The following is a 16,558-nucleotide window of genomic DNA, read 5'->3' as shown; positions in this document are numbered from 1 at the left end:
GTGCTAGCAGATGGCTTTTCTACTAGGCTACCTGCCCAGTGTTTCCCCTCTCTCTCTCTCTCTCTCTCTCTCTCTCTCTCTCTCTCTCTCTCTCTCTCTCTCTCTCTCTCTCTCTCTCTCTCTCTCTCTCTCTCTCTCTCTCTTTGTCATACCTCCGATAAAGAATTTATAGTTACTGGCATCCTGTGCATTTCAGCGCGAGTGCGCATGGTGATTGGTTGTGAGCTATGCTGACCTCTGACCCACAACATGCTGTCCACCACACCTTCAAACCCGCAATTGTTTATTTAGTCTGTGAACAAGAAAAGCCACTGGAGAACGTCAACTCACCTGCTTCTTTTGTAAGCAAAATAAATTAACACATTTCCCTATAAGCACATTAAATAAAAACAATAGATAGGAAAGAAGGAAGTTCATGAATAAATAAACAGCCAACGTTCTCGTTTAGCCACTGTTTTCAGATGGGCTGCTTCAAGCTTGAGTTCTCCTGCTGGCTATCTACAGTGCTAATTACCGATCATTTTTGGATGTTATCGGATGCATAAGAGGACAGAAGGAATGAGTTAGAGGTATGAAGCGTTAATCATATTAATACAGTGATATGGTGCATTTAACGGAGCTTTCATATCAATCTACCAAAATAGAGGGTCAAAGTAAAGGCTTTCAAATGAAATTTCAGCACAGACAGGGCCTATGGCTAATTTATTAAGACGTATGTTCATGAATATTGAATGGCCTTGCTCCAAGGCTCATAACAATAAGGTATTCTGCTGTGAGCTGGAAGGGGGTCAGGAGGCGTGGCTGTAACCAAGGCCACTGGGTTAATGTCTGACATAGTGAGCACATCCTCAGCTGAGGAAACCTTTCTATTTCAAGTGCTTGTCTGCCGTTAAAAAGGTCATTTGGGTTCTCCTTTCTTTAAACCTTCCTGTCCTCCCATGTATCCTCTCCTCTCCTTTCTCTTCTCCTCTGTCCTTTCTCTTCTCCTCTGTCCTCCTCTCCTCTCCTCTCTCTGCTCCTCTGTCTTTTCTCTTCTCCTCTCTCTTTCTCTCCTCTTCTCCTCTGTCCTCTCACTTCTCCTCTCTCCTCTCCTCCTCTCTCTACTCCTCTACCCTCTTCTCTCTCTTCTCCTCTGTCCTCTGGCTAAAACCTCTCTCATCCTCTCCTCTCTCTTCTCCTCTACCCTCTTCTCTCACTTCTCCTCTCTTTTTGTCTTTCCTCTCTCCTCCCCCACGTCACAGAGAAATGGGTCAGCAGTATCACAAACATCTGCTCATCAGAGTTCCCTGCCAACTCTCTCATGACTCCTCCGCTGTGCAGACACTGCCTTGACAGAACACCAGACAACATGAGTGTGTGTGTGTGTGTGTGTGTGTGTGTGTGTGTGTGTGTGTGTGTGTGTGTGTGTGTGTGTGTGTGTGTGTGTGTGTGTGTGTGTGTGTGTGTGTGTGTGTGTGTGTGTTTGTGTGTGTGTGTGCACGTGTATGTGTGTGTGATGTGTGTTTGTGTGTGGCCAGAGTGGGCAGAGGCTAGAGTGGGCTCTTGGGAGGTCAGACCCTTAGAGAGGACGAGGTGATGTAGAAGACATGTAGAAGAAGTGTATGTGTGTGAATTGGGAGGGGAGGTGTTGGGTTGGGCAATGTAAGTGAGGGACGCAGGAAGGGAAAGAAATAGCAATATGGGGGTGAGATGAGAAGGGGTTTCAGACTGCATTGTCTTGGTGAAATGTAATTAATAAATAAATAAACAGCGTCATGTAACTGTACTTTGTTGATGGCGAAGAGGTTGCGTATCTACCTGCGTAAACAGGGCTCCTTACATCTGAAACAAATCGCATGACGCCCACCGCCCACCGGTCTCCGCTCACTCTCAATCCATTGTGCGTTGGACAGACAACGACGATGGGACTGACACTGAATAATACATTTTAGGACTGTCTGACTACGCGTAAACGTCGTATTAAAGATTCACCTGGACTGGGGAACGCACCTTGTCCATTATTTAGGTTTGCGCTCGCCTGAACTCTGGAGGGTTCTCCTGAGTCCATTTGCAGCCTGGGGTCAACCATTGACTCTCAAGGGCCAGGAGCCCCTTTTCAGAAAGTGTGTTGTAGGTAGGGGAGAAGTCCGCGGTCCTCCAGTTGAGGAAACACCTTCTCATCCATCAGTGTGAAGCGGGTTAAACGTTTGTCTCAGAGAAACTCTTTTTTGGACTGTATCTGTGGCTTTTACAGGGTCTATGGTGTCTGCCTTTTAATACGTAGTCTCACAAGTTAGACTTTAGATTAACCATTTAAAGTCTGACAGCAGGCAAGCTCTAAAACGGGGCGTTTTTCTTTTTTTCAACCAATCATGTTGTTGGTGGCGGGTGATGATTTCCAATGTGAAGAGATAAGCTTCACATCCTGTCTGGACAACAATGTCCTTATAAAACATGTCTGTAAACGTTTCAAATTAACCCCATGTGCACTGGTCACTGTACAATCCCTTCCAAAAGTCGCTCAGTCGCACAAATTAGTATCTCTTCGGGAGAACATATATTATTCAAGCCCTGGCTGTGTCGTCTACCCCCAAAGTTCTGCTATAGCAGAGTAGTACTGCTGAATAATCCCAGAATATTAAATATTTTATCCCTGCTACAAGGTGTATAACTATTGGCATTTTATAAATTAATTACCATCTCAATGAATACGTGTCCTTTTAACGACCCTTCCGTTTCTGGTCTGTTGCTAGTTCTGGCTCGTAATGTCTACCACCCTGGATGACACAGAAAACGTGTTTGGTAAGTCTTTCTCTCGCTTTGTCTCTCACACACACATGCATGCACGCGTCCGTAAACCTCTTATACAGTTCACATATTAAGAGAACATACTGTAGACTGTGAACATAGGTTTAAACCCAGATCCTTCTGGCTGGGAGTTTAACACTCACAACTTTACTATCATGCTCTCCCCAATCTCTAGTTCCATTACAGTAGAATGTGCTTGGTCGCCTGGGTCTACAAACCTATCCATTCTGAAGCTCTGACCAAATGTACCGCTCACCTTTACCCAAATCTAAGCCTGTGTGTGTGTGTTTGTGTGGGTGTGTGTGTGTTTATTACTGTGGACTCAGCTGTTTGTGTCTTACAGAGCTTGGCTGGGTTTTGTTGATCTATTTCCTCTTTGGTCATTTCTAGCACATAGACACACACACACACACACACACACACACACACACACACACACACACACACACACACACACACACACACACACACACACACACACACACACACACACACACACACACACACACACACACATACTTCTATGTAGTTACTCTTTATAGCTTCCGCCAGACGGGTCCAGAATGTCTCCCGCTGCAGTGTGTTCATATGACCACTAGGGGGTCAATAACATGCTGGACATGCCTTGACAAGCACAGCTTCGTGTGTGTAGAACTACCCCTGGTTCTTCTTGTTTTTATGCACTTCATTATGTGGTGCTAGACATTTGCCACGCCTTGGACCAACTGATATTGTGGTCAACAAAAAAACTAAATTGTGTATTACTAACCCTAACCCTATTTTCTCAGTTGGGCCCATGAGCAATCAACCAACTGTCACTCTCTGTAATTCTGTGACTTCTGTGCTTTGATGATTTCAATCCTTCCCATGAATCATTGATAACCTCTCTCTTCTTATCGTGCGTGTTCTCCTCTCATGCAGACCTCCATTAAGGGCCGACCAATAACATATTGATTTCTACAGGCCGTAACTTTACATCTGATGCTCAGCTCTGGACTTTTATACGTCTCCTGATCAGTTGATCAGAGACATCTCTCTCAACCACACTGTCTCCCTCTCCCCCCCTTCTCACATGTCCATGCTCTCCGACTGCTTTGATTCCCTGCGCCAATGCTTCCACTTATAATGAACTCTCTCTCTCTCTCTCTCTCTCTCTCTTTCTCTCTCTCTCTCTCTCTCTCTCTCTCTCTCTCTCTCTCTCTCTCTCTCTCTCTCTCTCTCTCTGCTTTTGTCTGTTCATCTGCAACCCCCTGCTGTAATGCAATGACTCTACCTGTCTATCTCTACCACTATTTGCCTCTTCTCTCCTATTCTCCAGTTCTTCCTTCCTATTCTCTCCTCTCCTCCACCTCTTCTTTCCTCTCCTCCACCTCTTCTCTCCTCCACCTCTTCTCTCATATTCTCTCCTCTCTTCCACCTATTCTCTCCTCTCTTCCACCTATTCTCTCCTCTCTTCCACCTATTCTCTCCTCTCCTCCACCTCTTCTCTCCTATTCTCTCCTCTCTTCCACCTCTTCTCTCCTATTCTCTACTCTCCTCCACCTCTTCTCTGCTCTTCCCTTCCTTCCCTCCTCTCCTCCCCCTCTCCATTCTTCCTCTCTAAAGCCATGTCAATCCAGTCTGTGGGTGTGGACAGAGAATATGTGTGTTTAGGTTTGTGTTTGCGTGCATGGCCGCGTGCTTGCATGGCTGCATGCGTGTGTGCGCGTCCGTGCATGCGCAAACGTGCGTACCTCAGGTGTCAGCACTGTTTACACAGGGGTGTCTGCAAGTCTTGCAGGTGAGCTGAGGTGCATGTGTATCCTGTGTGTGTCTGGTGTCTCCTCTACAGAAATGATGAAACAGATGTAGGTGCTTTGGAACATGTTTTATGTGTACAGTTTGAGCTACTATGTGACGTGTGAACATCTCATGTTTTACACAGCTGTAACAGTTGCTTAGTTCATCCATCCATTCATTCAACTCCATATGTGACTCATACTCAGATAGTGCAAGAGAAGAGAGAGAGACTCCCTTAGAGCAGGATTCAGCACTTTATCTGCACTGCCTAACAAAACGGTGTTCTCTGGCTGCCGTCCCGGGCACACCTGGCGGATACCCAAGGCCCAAGGGCATCCGAAATCCTCCAGGATATATTTCTTCTTTCTTCTGTGTGTTCGATTGGATGTTAGGCTAAATTATACTTGTGAACAGAGAATGCTCCATGCTGGTGTTGCAGCCTGTTTTTGCCATAGCAGAGGAGCAATTATGTGGGAGACACAAAGAAGAGCCATTAGGACGTGCAGATTTAGAATGTTTTCTGCATAAATATGCCCACATAAAGGTCCCCTTATATCGGCTAGACCTTGGGGGGAGAGAGAGCGAGAGCGAGAGAGAGAGGGAGCCAGAGGGAGAGCGAGAGGGAGAGAGGGACCAGAGACAGAGAGACAGAGAGAGAAGGAGAGATAGTCAGACCGACAGAGAGGGAGGGGGAGAGAGAGAGAGAGAGAGAGAGAGAGAGAGAGAGAGAGAGAGAGAGAGAGAGAGAGAGAGAGAGAGAGAGAGAGGACTCTATGAGAGAGAGAAACAGAAGGAGATAGACAGAGACACACACACACGCGATATACCGTCTCCGTTCTGGGGAAGGTTACCCTGTCAGAACCAATCAGGTTCTGACTCTGTCTCCATACAGTGAAGGTAGAGCACCGCAGCGCCACTAAATCTCTTTGTTTCATTTACAAAGTACAAGTGGCTTCAAGGTCAGGTCATGGATGCCTCCTGTTTGCATTTTAACTGTAGAATAAGTGAGGACATCTCTCACTTTTAGTCTATTCTTTCACTCTCGATTCATCATTCTTCACCGTTTCCATTGGAATTCAATTCATTATAATTCAAGGCTGAGTTAAAATCCACAATATGTTCAGAAAACCAGATGTACAGCTTAGCACTGACAGCACAAAATGGAAGCTATACAACCCAAATGCTTAGGCAATATTTCTGTAAAATAGTTGGGTCAAAATGATCCATCTACATCAAAACATCACAGCTATCTGTAGATCCAATGTTCTGCCCCAAAGAAAAATGTACACAAGACGATTGTTAATGACGTGTGAAGTAGGCTGCATAAAATATATTAATAATAATTTATTGAATTTATATAGCGCTTTTCTAGACACCCAAAGACACTTCACAGTGAAGGGGGGGGACCTCACACACCACCACCAGTGTGTAGCACCGACTTAGGAGATGCACAGCAGCCAATCTGCACCAGATCGCTCACCACACACCAGCTTGAGGTGGAGAGTGAAGGAATTAATGAGTCAGCCAATTATACGGAAATAAGGAAAGGAAGGAAATTCTCTGCAGAGTCACGTTTCCTTTCTCTGCCCAACTGCGCTCATCTGCGCGTGTATGATTGGACATCGTTTGATGGGAGGGGCTTAGGGCAGGGGGACGATTCTATTTATTATTATCAATAAGAAGTTAATTTACTTACTCAAAAGAGGGTAACATTCCCCTTTATCATTAGCTATTCTAGGGGTTTAGTATGACCAGTTTTAATTACATGCAGAAATAAAAAATAAAAAATCTTTATTTGCTTGACTGTAAAAGTGCTCAAACTCTGGAGACCAAGGAAGAAATATAGAGAATTTTCTTTAATTTTTGGTCCCAAATTTCTTATCTTGGATTATCTAGTTTAATCATCTTATCTTATCGTATTTATATTTCCTGCTATAGCATATATGAAGTACAATCAAAGTAAACAAGCCATCTTAAATCTAGTGTGGTGGAATGATGCAAGGCTTTGTTTAAAACCAGAGTGTGTGTAGGTGTTTGTGTGTGTGTATTCACTTGTTCCACCAACAATAACACTATGTGTATCAAAAATAACTGTTGGAAGGGCCAGAGCCTTTAACCAGGATGAGTCATCTTCTGTGCATGTGTGTGCGCACGTACTCGGATTTGTGTGTGTAGCGTGGGCGTGTGAATAGCTGCACAGCAGAATATTTTGTTGACTCACTCAATTCTTCCTTTGGTTGACGGTACAGTTTGTCCCCCGACCTCCTTCCACTTCCTTCCCCCACCTCCGCCCAGTTCCCTCCACCCACCTATTCCAAGCTCGTCACCTCAGACGACACAGGCATCTCAGACAACACTCTGTACCATGTGAAATATAAAGGAAAGATTTGATTCCATTTAGTCCAAAGTGATTATGAGATGAGATCGAGAACATTTCAAGAGTTGACGTCACTTCAAACCAAAAATACGGTCCACGACCAAGTATTGTTATTGAACAAATATCGAAAGCAACAATGAAATGGTATTTTGTTGATAAGTCATTAATGAGCAGGTAGAGGGTTTGGGGTGGACTGTGGATTTGAGCATTCAAACCCACAACATTTTGGCCGGGCGTCTGACACGCAAACCTCTATTCAGCGCTTAATTTTCACCCTCTGAGCAATGACGGAACTCTGCTGACATGTTTTAGCGTTCAGTCCCTTGCTAGTCATTACAATCCAGACGTGTTGTCTTGCTAAATCAAACCGCATCGATAGCCTGCAGATGGGGTCAACGTATTCGGGGGGGAGGTAGATGATGACGCCCTACAATCACCTACTCTTTCCCTGGGGATCTTACACACACACACACACACACACACACACACACACACACACACACACACACACACACACACACACACACACACACACACACACACACACACACACACACACACACACACACTCGTAAATGTCAACATTCAATTCTCGAACATGGAAGAAATCAATCAATGAAAGCTCCATATAATGTTAAATTGCAAAGCACAAAAAAATAATAAAGAAAACGAGTCTAACCCTAACATTATTATTATCAAAGAGGATTTGATGGTGTGGATGCTTTTTGAATAATTCATTAATTAATTCCCCTGGGTGTGTAAGAGCCATGCTGTGATACATATTTAAACCTGGTAGAATGACCACATACACACATATAAGAAAGAGACAGAGAGAGAAAGGGGTTGTGCAAGAACAGGTGGCAATTGGATAATTGACGACGAGTGATGGGAAATGGAAGCGGATTTAGGTCACAACTCAAAAGCAATCTTCTCTGCCTCTTTGTTTGCTCAGTGGTCACTCGTTCTTCTGGTCGCTCTCCTAACCTATGCCTGTTATTTATTATCCCCACCATTTCTCTCTCTGTCTTACAACGTCCCTCTCGCCTTTATGCATGGGGGTGAAGAATTAAAAAATGAAGGTCCGGATTGGTTTCAGGGTGTGCTGGAACAAGACTCAGGGTGTGGATAGGCAGGACTCACAATGGGCCTTTTTGACCTAGCAGACCTCTTGGTATGAAGGTAGGAAAGTAGGAAAAACAACAATCACAATCACATCTTTAACAGGGTTCATTTTTACTTTGGACCGGGTACCATTGTGTCATCTGTACTTTTCTGGAGATTTCCCGCTGCTGTGTTGATTTTGAATGCTTGTCTCTTAGACCTGAACGAGGCCATCCCAGAGACAGAGCTATTGGACAACAGCATCCAAAAGGGGCGGGCCCAGCTGTCCGTCAAGTCGCGGAGGCAGCGGCCCTCACGGTCCCGTTACCGTGACAGCGTCAGTTCCACAGAGGGGGATGACAGCTTAGAGAGGAAGGTGAGGTGACACTTTGGATGCATAGTGTTTCTTTTATTCCAAAACCACACCTGCATCATTTCGAAATCTCACACTAACTAACTACGGACGCATAGTATAGATCCATAAACGCCTTTATGTAGATGTACCAAATCATCAACTCTTATTATGGTGTTTATATTAATGTGCGTGGGTCTCTTTGTGTCTGTGTGTGTCTCTCTCTTTATTTGTGTGAGTGTGTGTGAGTGTGTGTGTGTGTGTGTGTGTGTGTGTGAGAGAGAGAGAGAGAGAGAGAGAGGGAGAGAGAGAGAGAGAGAGAGGGAGAGGGAGAGATTGTGTGTGTTTGCAAATTTGCAAAGTCTATTTTAATGTGAGCGTGTCCATTTGTCCATTTGTGTGTGTGTTTGTGTGTTTTTATATATGTCTGTGTGCCCATTTATGTGTGGTGTGTGTGTTCCCATCTGTGTATGTGTGTGTATTTGTGTTTGTTGGTTTGATTTCCCATTTGCGTGCGTGTGTATGTGTGTGTTTGTGTGTGTCAGTACCAGGACAGCCCCTTACACTCGGCTCGCTCTCCACTCCAATTGGCCACAACCGGCTCCATCCCTTCCCCTGATTCGTTGCTCTCGTCAAGAAGTACTGCGTTCTCATTCGACAGTCCCCTGGTAATAATTCATGCATTAATATCTTTTCAACAATGAGCATCACATTTCAATGGTCGCCACAAAATTGATGTGTTTCAAAGACCTTGAAAGTACACTACATTTTCCTAACAACACAACATACATTTGCTTGATGAGGTCCATTTCTGTCTGTTGAAACTGAGTGGTTGTGTTGCTGGGTGTGGTGCTACAGATGTTATGTATTTTTGTTTTATAAATTTCGCATTTGTTTTATAAATTTCCTCCAACTATAACTGATTATAAACGAAATGAAAACAATTAAAAAATATACAGAAAAAATCAGATGCAACTGCTGCCATGATCAGGTGCGTCGCTCAGCAGAGGATGGAGGTTCGTCATTGGCTGCCACGCCACGCAGGCGGTACCGGCAACTGACCAATGCCACGTCTCAGGAGGCCTTGGTCACACCCTCCAGCTCACCGTCAAAGTCCTGCCCCTCCTCTAACTGCTCCCCTGTTTACATGAGGAGGAACAAGAGACCTGACAGCGAAGGTTAACACACACACACACACACACACACACACACACACACACACACACACACACACACACACACACACACACACACACACACACACACACACACACAGACACACACACAGACACACACACACACACACACACACACACACACACACACACACACACACACACACACACACACACACACACACACACACACACTCTTTAAGCGGTAGTGCCTCCATTGCTTTCCCCTTTGGTGCGTTAAGAAGGGGCCTCTGGGAATTGTTGCAGTGATGAAAACTGTTTTTGTGTGTGTGTGTGTGTGTGTGTGTGTGTGTGTGTGTGTGTGTGTGTGTGTGTGTGTGTGTGTGTGTGTGTGTGTGTGTGTGTGTGTGTGTGTGTGTGTAGTATTGGTGTCAGATACTAGCCCAGCTGACCCCGGTAGCCCGACTGTTATCTTTGACAAGAAGACCAAGAGACGCTTCCTGGATCTGGGGTGACTGAAACACACACATAAACACACCCCCACACAAACAGATAAACAAGCACACACGCAAACCTGAAAACACACAGTCACGCACAGTCACAATCACAAAAGTACACACATACATTCACACATTCCTTTTATTCTTTCGGCCTCTTTCCCCCTTCTCTCAATACCCTCTTTATCCCACCATCCCCCCCCTCCCTCTCTCTCCCACCATCTCGCCTCTCTCTCATTCTCAATCTCTCCCTCTCTAACTCTCTCTCTCTCTCTCTCCCTCTAACTCTCTCTCTCTCTCTCTCTCCCCCTCTAACTCTCTCTCTCTCTAACTCCCTCTGTCTCCCTCTCTCTTGTCTCTCCCCAGTGTGACTCTGAGGCGCTCCTATGTCCGGGTGAGGAAAGATAAATCCAACAGGCTGTCTGTGGGCAGCAGGTGAGTCTGCGGAGGTCCTGAAGTCAACTTTCCTTTTTAGAAATGAACCAACATGAACAAACATACAGGCAGGTTTCTTATGTTTTCAGACATCTGTTTAATGTAGCCGTTACAGACACACATAGAGAAGCATTAGTGTTTTGAGCAGTGGTGTGAATATACAACACACCTGTATTTTCTCCTTTTCTATCTTTGTTCATCCAGAACCAGACAGTTCATACTATAGAGAAGTCAAAAGGCCCAAACACACCGAAGCCATGCCTAGAATCCGAATGGAAGACTTTATTGCGTTTTTGTCTTCACACCAGAGACCTACTAAATCCCACACACACTTACTCATCTAGGCCATTTGTATTGATCAGCGGGCAAAATGTGTCAAAAAGTGCATATGCCGGAATACTCGACCCCGCTCCGAAAGAGGCACCCGGCTCCGCAATGCACCGCAGCGGGTGTGGAAGTGGTCATTGATTAACACGGGAGCGGACTGAAAGACGATGCACTTTATGCTTGCGCTCTAAGCTCTAGCTTTGGTGTGTTTTGGCAGTCTCAGTACGGTGCAGGCATGTGGATAGGGGCGTGGCTCCAGTAGCCCAGGCCGCCGCCCCTTTGCCCTCTTTGTCTAAAGTGGCCAGAAGAAGAAAATGAGGAAATGTATCTGAATAATTGTTCTATTGCTGTCGTTTTTACTAATGCATATACTGTTTCAGAATAGAGTATCATTCTAAACATATCAGATCAAACTCAATGTGGTCATCATTTGTTCTTGCGCGGTGACTCGTCTGAAAATCCTGACTCCTTATTTGCTTGAGCCACGGCCCTGGTGTCTATTTGGGATCAGATACTGAGCCGTACCTCTCCATCCTAGCCCTAACTACAACACTACCCTGCACCTCGTGGCAGGATACCCTAGAGGAGATCCACCAGCGACCACAGAGTGTTAGAGCTAAAACAAGCTGGTTTGTTTCCAGGTTAAGCCATCATGGTATATAGCATATAATATATCTTTATGTTATGGCTTACTTGTCTGACCGGCCAACCATGCATGCGCTTGCTCTCAATTGAATATTCATTGTTTCTGAAATGTTGATGAATAAATAATTAGCTGTGTGTGGACGGTTTGTTTCCTGTCTGATCCTTCCCCTCCTCACCGCTGATTCTGCTCCCTAGGGAACCGTCGGAGAGCCCGTCACGGATGTCCGCCACCTTTGTACCGTTCTCCTGGTTCACAGAGAGTCGGGGGTCCGTTTCGTCAACTGGTACCCCACCCTGCTCCCCCAAAATAGCCCCCCTCGGCACACAAAGCCCCTGCAAGTCTAACTCACAGGTGGGACCCCCTATGTGTGTCTACTGCGTGTTTTTGCCTTTATGGGCAGGAAAGAGAAGAGAGACAGGACAGCAGGTTGGAGAAGAGAGATGTAAATTGCCAATATATTAATAGGTTGTAATGTTACTTAAAAAAAAAAGAGCCTTTAGGCTAATTTATAATATATAATGCTGGGTAAAAGGTTGGAAGTTATGACTTAGCGCTCCTGAGGGCCCTAATATATGAAGAAGATTTAGCCGATTGTATTATTGTGTTGTTAGTTTGTACTTTTAGTTTGTATTGTGTAGTAGTTTTGTATTCTTAGATGTATTGCATGGTTAGTTTGTATTGTTCAGTTGTATTGTGTAGTAGGTTTGTATTATTAGATTGTATTGCGTAGTTAGTTTGCATTATTTGTTTGCATTATGTAGTTAGTTTGTATTGTTCATTTGTATTGTGTAGTAGGTATGTATTATTTGTTTGTATTGTGTAGTTGGCTTGTATTGTTTTTTTGTATTGTGTAGTAGGTTTGTATTGTGTGGTCACTTTGTGTTATTTTTTTAATGTTTAGTTAGTTTGTGTTACCTTTATCAGATATCTATTAATACAGTAGAGAGACTTCCTTATTATAAGACAATCACAACTATATATTTATATTGTATGGTTTGCATATATATGACAGAGAGAGGATGAGAGGGTATTTATATTGGGCATAAAATGGGGATGGCCTGAGAGAGATATCTTTTTTTTTTCTGATTACATTTCGGACCGATGTAGTTCTTTTAACAAGCCCAACATATAGCTTCGATATTTGCAAACACGCATGCACACATGCATGCACGGCACGCACACACACACACACAGACACAGACACACACACACACACACACACACACACACACACACACACACACACACACACACACACACACACACACACACACACACACACACACACACACATAATGTTACCATCCTGCTTGTCAGTATCTCTTCCTTTTCCTCTCTTCATTTCCTCTCTTCATTTTCTCTCTCTCTCTCTTTCCCTCTCTCTCTCTCTCTCTCTCTCTCTCTCTCTCTCTCTCTCTCTCTCTCTCTCTCTCTCTCTCTCTCTCTCTCTCTCTCTCTCTCTCTCTCTCTCTCCCCTCCATTACTGATAAGTGGAAAAAAGGCCATTAAATCTCCATCAAAAGCCTTCCTAATGGGTTTTAAGGCTTACAATGAATATGTGGGAGTGTGTGTGTGTGTGTGTGTGTGTGTGTGTGTGTGTGTGTATGTGTCTGTCTTTGTGTGTGATTGTGTGCGTGCCTGTGTGTAGGGTTGCATACACATTTGTGCAGAAACATCAGTGGGAGTATGCAAGCATGCCCATTAGTTGATGAGCATCTGTGTGTGTCTGTGTGTGTGTGTGTGTGCGTGTGTTTAATGTGTACGTGCATGTGTGTGTGTGCGTGTGTGTGTGTGTGTATGTGTAGCTTGAGAACGCCTTGCATTGGGGTTGTGTGTGTACTGTGCATATATTGTGTTTGTGAGTACCTGTGTACGTGCACTATATCAGTATATCAGCCATCGTTCAGATGAAGCTGTGTAAATGGTCATGATTTGATTATTGGAATCTGTTTGAATAATCAGCTAGTATTAGCCCTAGTATTGCATTAGAGAAGGACCGTGGGTGGGCACTGGCTAATCAGAGAGGCTCTGCTGTTCTAGAGAACCAGAAAGATGCATGCCTTTATGTTTCTCTTAGATCAGTCAGAGAATAGATTTGAAATGTTCTCGATGGTGATGGTGTTTATGGTGGTTGTGATAGTAGTCTGATGGTGTTTGTAGAGGTTGTGATGGTGTTGATGTTGGTTGTGATGGTGATGGTGATAGTGATGGTGATGACGATGATGATGCTGAGCATGGTGATTTATTGTGTTGCTTCAAATTCCTTTGATAAAGAGTAAGGAAAACAATGTCTATGTCTCCCGCCCTCTCTCTCTCCTAGGAGTCGGCTCTCAGTGAGGAGTTCTCCCCCCGGAGCCCCGCGGAGGACACCACCACCCCTCCGCTAGACCCCTGCTCCTCCTCCCGCTCCTCACACCCCTACCAAACGCTGTCACAGTCCTCCGACGAGGTGGGGTGTACCAGTGGATACACACACACACACACATGCACTCTCTTTCTATTTAACTCATCCTTTTCTTCCCTCCATGGTTTCCCATAAAGTTTTTCCCACCAGAGCTCAGGGCTCTGTGTGTCTGACCAGTTCTGTACGTCTTCCCTCTTATTCCCCACCGGCAGCCCTTTGAGGAGCCCACGTGCGCCGTGTCGTCGTGGACCACCCAGCAGGTGTGCCAGTGGCTGCGGGGGCTCAGCATGGAGCAGTACGTCCCTGAGTTCACCGCCCACGACGTGGACGGCCGACAGCTCCTCCAGATTGACAGCAACAAGATGAAAGTGAGGACAATCACGGACAAATTGGACCGGTGACATCAACAGAGGATCTAGTAATCAATATTATTATTTTTATTTATTTTTCACCTCTGCTCTCCCCTCCTCTCCTTGTCCTCTTCTCCTTATCCTCCTCACCTTGTCTTCCTCTCCTTTCCTATCCTCTCCAGGAACTTGGTGTGAACTCTTCCGACCGCACCACACTGAAGCGTAGAATCAAAGAAATCCACACTGCGGTGGAGAAAGAACGCAAAGCTTTGGATAAATTTGAGAAACAGAAAGAGAAACAGCAGCGCAAAAAAGACCAAGAACAGCGCAGGAATTAGGCACTGCCACTAGAGGACGACCAATTACAATTTATAAACCCAGGCGATTGAACCGATGTCACTGAAGAATATAGAAGCTACTGTTTACCATTGAACATGAATGTTGGGTTATTTATGTTTCAGCCATGCAGCTTCTGGACTAAACAAGCTATCATTTTGAAACATTATATTGCTAATATGGTAAAACAAACTAAACACAAATGCTATATAAAAATATGGGCACCTGCAAAGTCAAACATAAAATATGAATTTAAAAACTCATTACTTCAATGTAAGAAACAACAGCACACTCAGTGGTGTGTTTAGATGTTCTGAAATTACATCAAATAGGAAATATGATATAATGTAATAAGCAGGCTGTTACACGTTGCAGAATGAACCCCCTGAACTTGGACGCCATTTTTAATAATGCATGGAAAATAGGTTATTCATTTTTTTCTTAAACTTTATAGGTGTGGCTTTGGAGAGGCAAAAAAACAAATCAGTTTATGTTTTGTGTGACCTTGACTCTGATATTGACCAGGTTTCTTAACCATTCAACTGACAAGTGTCTTGTTTTGAAAGTGTTGGCGACAGCACCAAAGGGTTTGTTTTTATAGAAAGAAAGAAAAATCGGACTTGGCTAAAGTATAGCCTGTGATAAGGTTTTATTGTCTACCAGAAGATTGTATCGATTTTGTAACCTTGGGTACATTTTCTACAGACTCCTAAACACCAAACGATCAGTTGCAATACAAGTCAAACCCTATCATTTAAATTTCAATAAGACAGAGAGTAGGCAAAAGTCAAGAGACTACTCTCTGTCAAATAATATGTCATATAGTGTTAGCGATAATACTGAGACATAGAAACCGCTAGAAACCTGAATCAATAGAAAGCTGGTTTAAAGAAAGGAAAGTTAAGAAGAAAAACGATCCACCCCTGGTGATACAAGGCTTCAGAGTTTCTGAGTACAACATTGGTCCCAGATATTAAGCATTTATTATTATTTATTAAATGAAAAATATCTTATATTTATTATTATTATTATTATTATTGCTATTATTTTTTTATGGTATCCAAAAGCATTCCTTGGTTTATTTTCATCGTCTTAATAAATGTTATTAATTGAATGTATTTTGTTAATGTCTCTCTCATCAGTGTGTCTGTGTGTGCGTGTGTGTGTGTGTGTGTGTGTGTGTGTGTGTGTGTGTGTGTGTGTGTGTGTCTGTGTCTGTGTCTGTGTGTGTGTGTGTGTGTGTGTGTGTGTGTGTGTGTGTGTTTGTGATAGTGTGTTTTTGCGGGCATGTGAATGTGTGAGCCAGACAACTGAGGACGGTAAACTATGACATACATCAAATATGGCACTTCCGATTGTATTGATTGAAGTATATTTAGTAGTGAATCTGGCATGGATCTTTTAGATTAAAGCCTCAGCTAAATTCGTCTGCCCTAAATGTAAATGTAAACTAATGAAACTTCAACAACTTCATGCATGGTTGGTAGATGATATATTACTTGTAGTATTCAGTACAAGTAAAGAATATCAGTATTGCAGTGTCATACATTTCCAGTATCTGTTCATACAGTAATGTGAGCCTATTGTGCAACGTCAAGCCTGGAGGGGTTGCAGCCCTTTTATTTTACTGCCAAACTATTTAAAGCTTGGGTATGGGATTTGCGACACGCCAGCAGATTTTGAAAATAAACAACTCAAATGGTCCTACCCCCTCTCCTTCAACGCTGACTCTGACTCCACCCATTCCAAGTACATGGACGCGCAATCATGCACGAGTGAACACAGATGAGCGAGAGCGAGCCATTAGCTAGTTAGCTAGCTCCAGTAGCTACCGCAGGATAACAACAAACAGAAGCTTGCTCTGGGTCACGAGCTTTGAGTACGTGCACGAAGGGGTCGCGCGGGGAGCGGGGGAGGGGGATTGCAGTGCGACCGTTTGATTGACGTACTTACTGTCCAATGCAACTCGGTGGCTCTGGAAATCATTGGCTGGAGTTTTTCGAGCCCTGCCCGTTCCACAGATGGTTGACT

The 16,558-nt window shown here is 44.1% G+C and overlaps 1 protein-coding gene across 2 annotated transcripts in view; it reads left to right on the top strand.

Annotated features, from left to right (window-relative positions):
• The window catches only part of samd14 (sterile alpha motif domain containing 14), a 49,896-nt gene extending 34,289 nt beyond the window's left edge, over nt 1–15,607 (top strand). For both annotated transcript variants that reach the window (XM_056582025.1, XM_056582029.1), the window contains exons 2-11: nt 2,733–2,781; nt 8,263–8,420; nt 8,942–9,064; nt 9,388–9,574; nt 9,956–10,043; nt 10,396–10,464; nt 11,632–11,788; nt 13,758–13,886; nt 14,054–14,209; nt 14,374–15,607. In XM_056582025.1, coding sequence (XP_056438000.1) covers nt 2,745–2,781; nt 8,263–8,420; nt 8,942–9,064; nt 9,388–9,574; nt 9,956–10,043; nt 10,396–10,464; nt 11,632–11,788; nt 13,758–13,886; nt 14,054–14,209; nt 14,374–14,529 — 1,260 coding nt within the window. In that variant the 5' untranslated portion in view covers nt 2,733–2,744 and the 3' untranslated portion in view covers nt 14,530–15,607. The remainder of the gene's footprint in view (nt 1–2,732; nt 2,782–8,262; nt 8,421–8,941; nt 9,065–9,387; nt 9,575–9,955; nt 10,044–10,395; nt 10,465–11,631; nt 11,789–13,757; nt 13,887–14,053; nt 14,210–14,373) is intronic.
• Nucleotides 15,608–16,558: the final 951 nt, after the last annotated feature.

This window comes from Gadus chalcogrammus, chromosome 2, assembly GCF_026213295.1.
Source record: "Gadus chalcogrammus isolate NIFS_2021 chromosome 2, NIFS_Gcha_1.0, whole genome shotgun sequence".
NCBI classification, from domain to species: domain Eukaryota; kingdom Metazoa; phylum Chordata; class Actinopteri; order Gadiformes; family Gadidae; genus Gadus; species Gadus chalcogrammus.
Note: the sequence above shows the minus strand (reverse complement) of the source record. Positions and strands in the feature narration are given on the sequence as shown.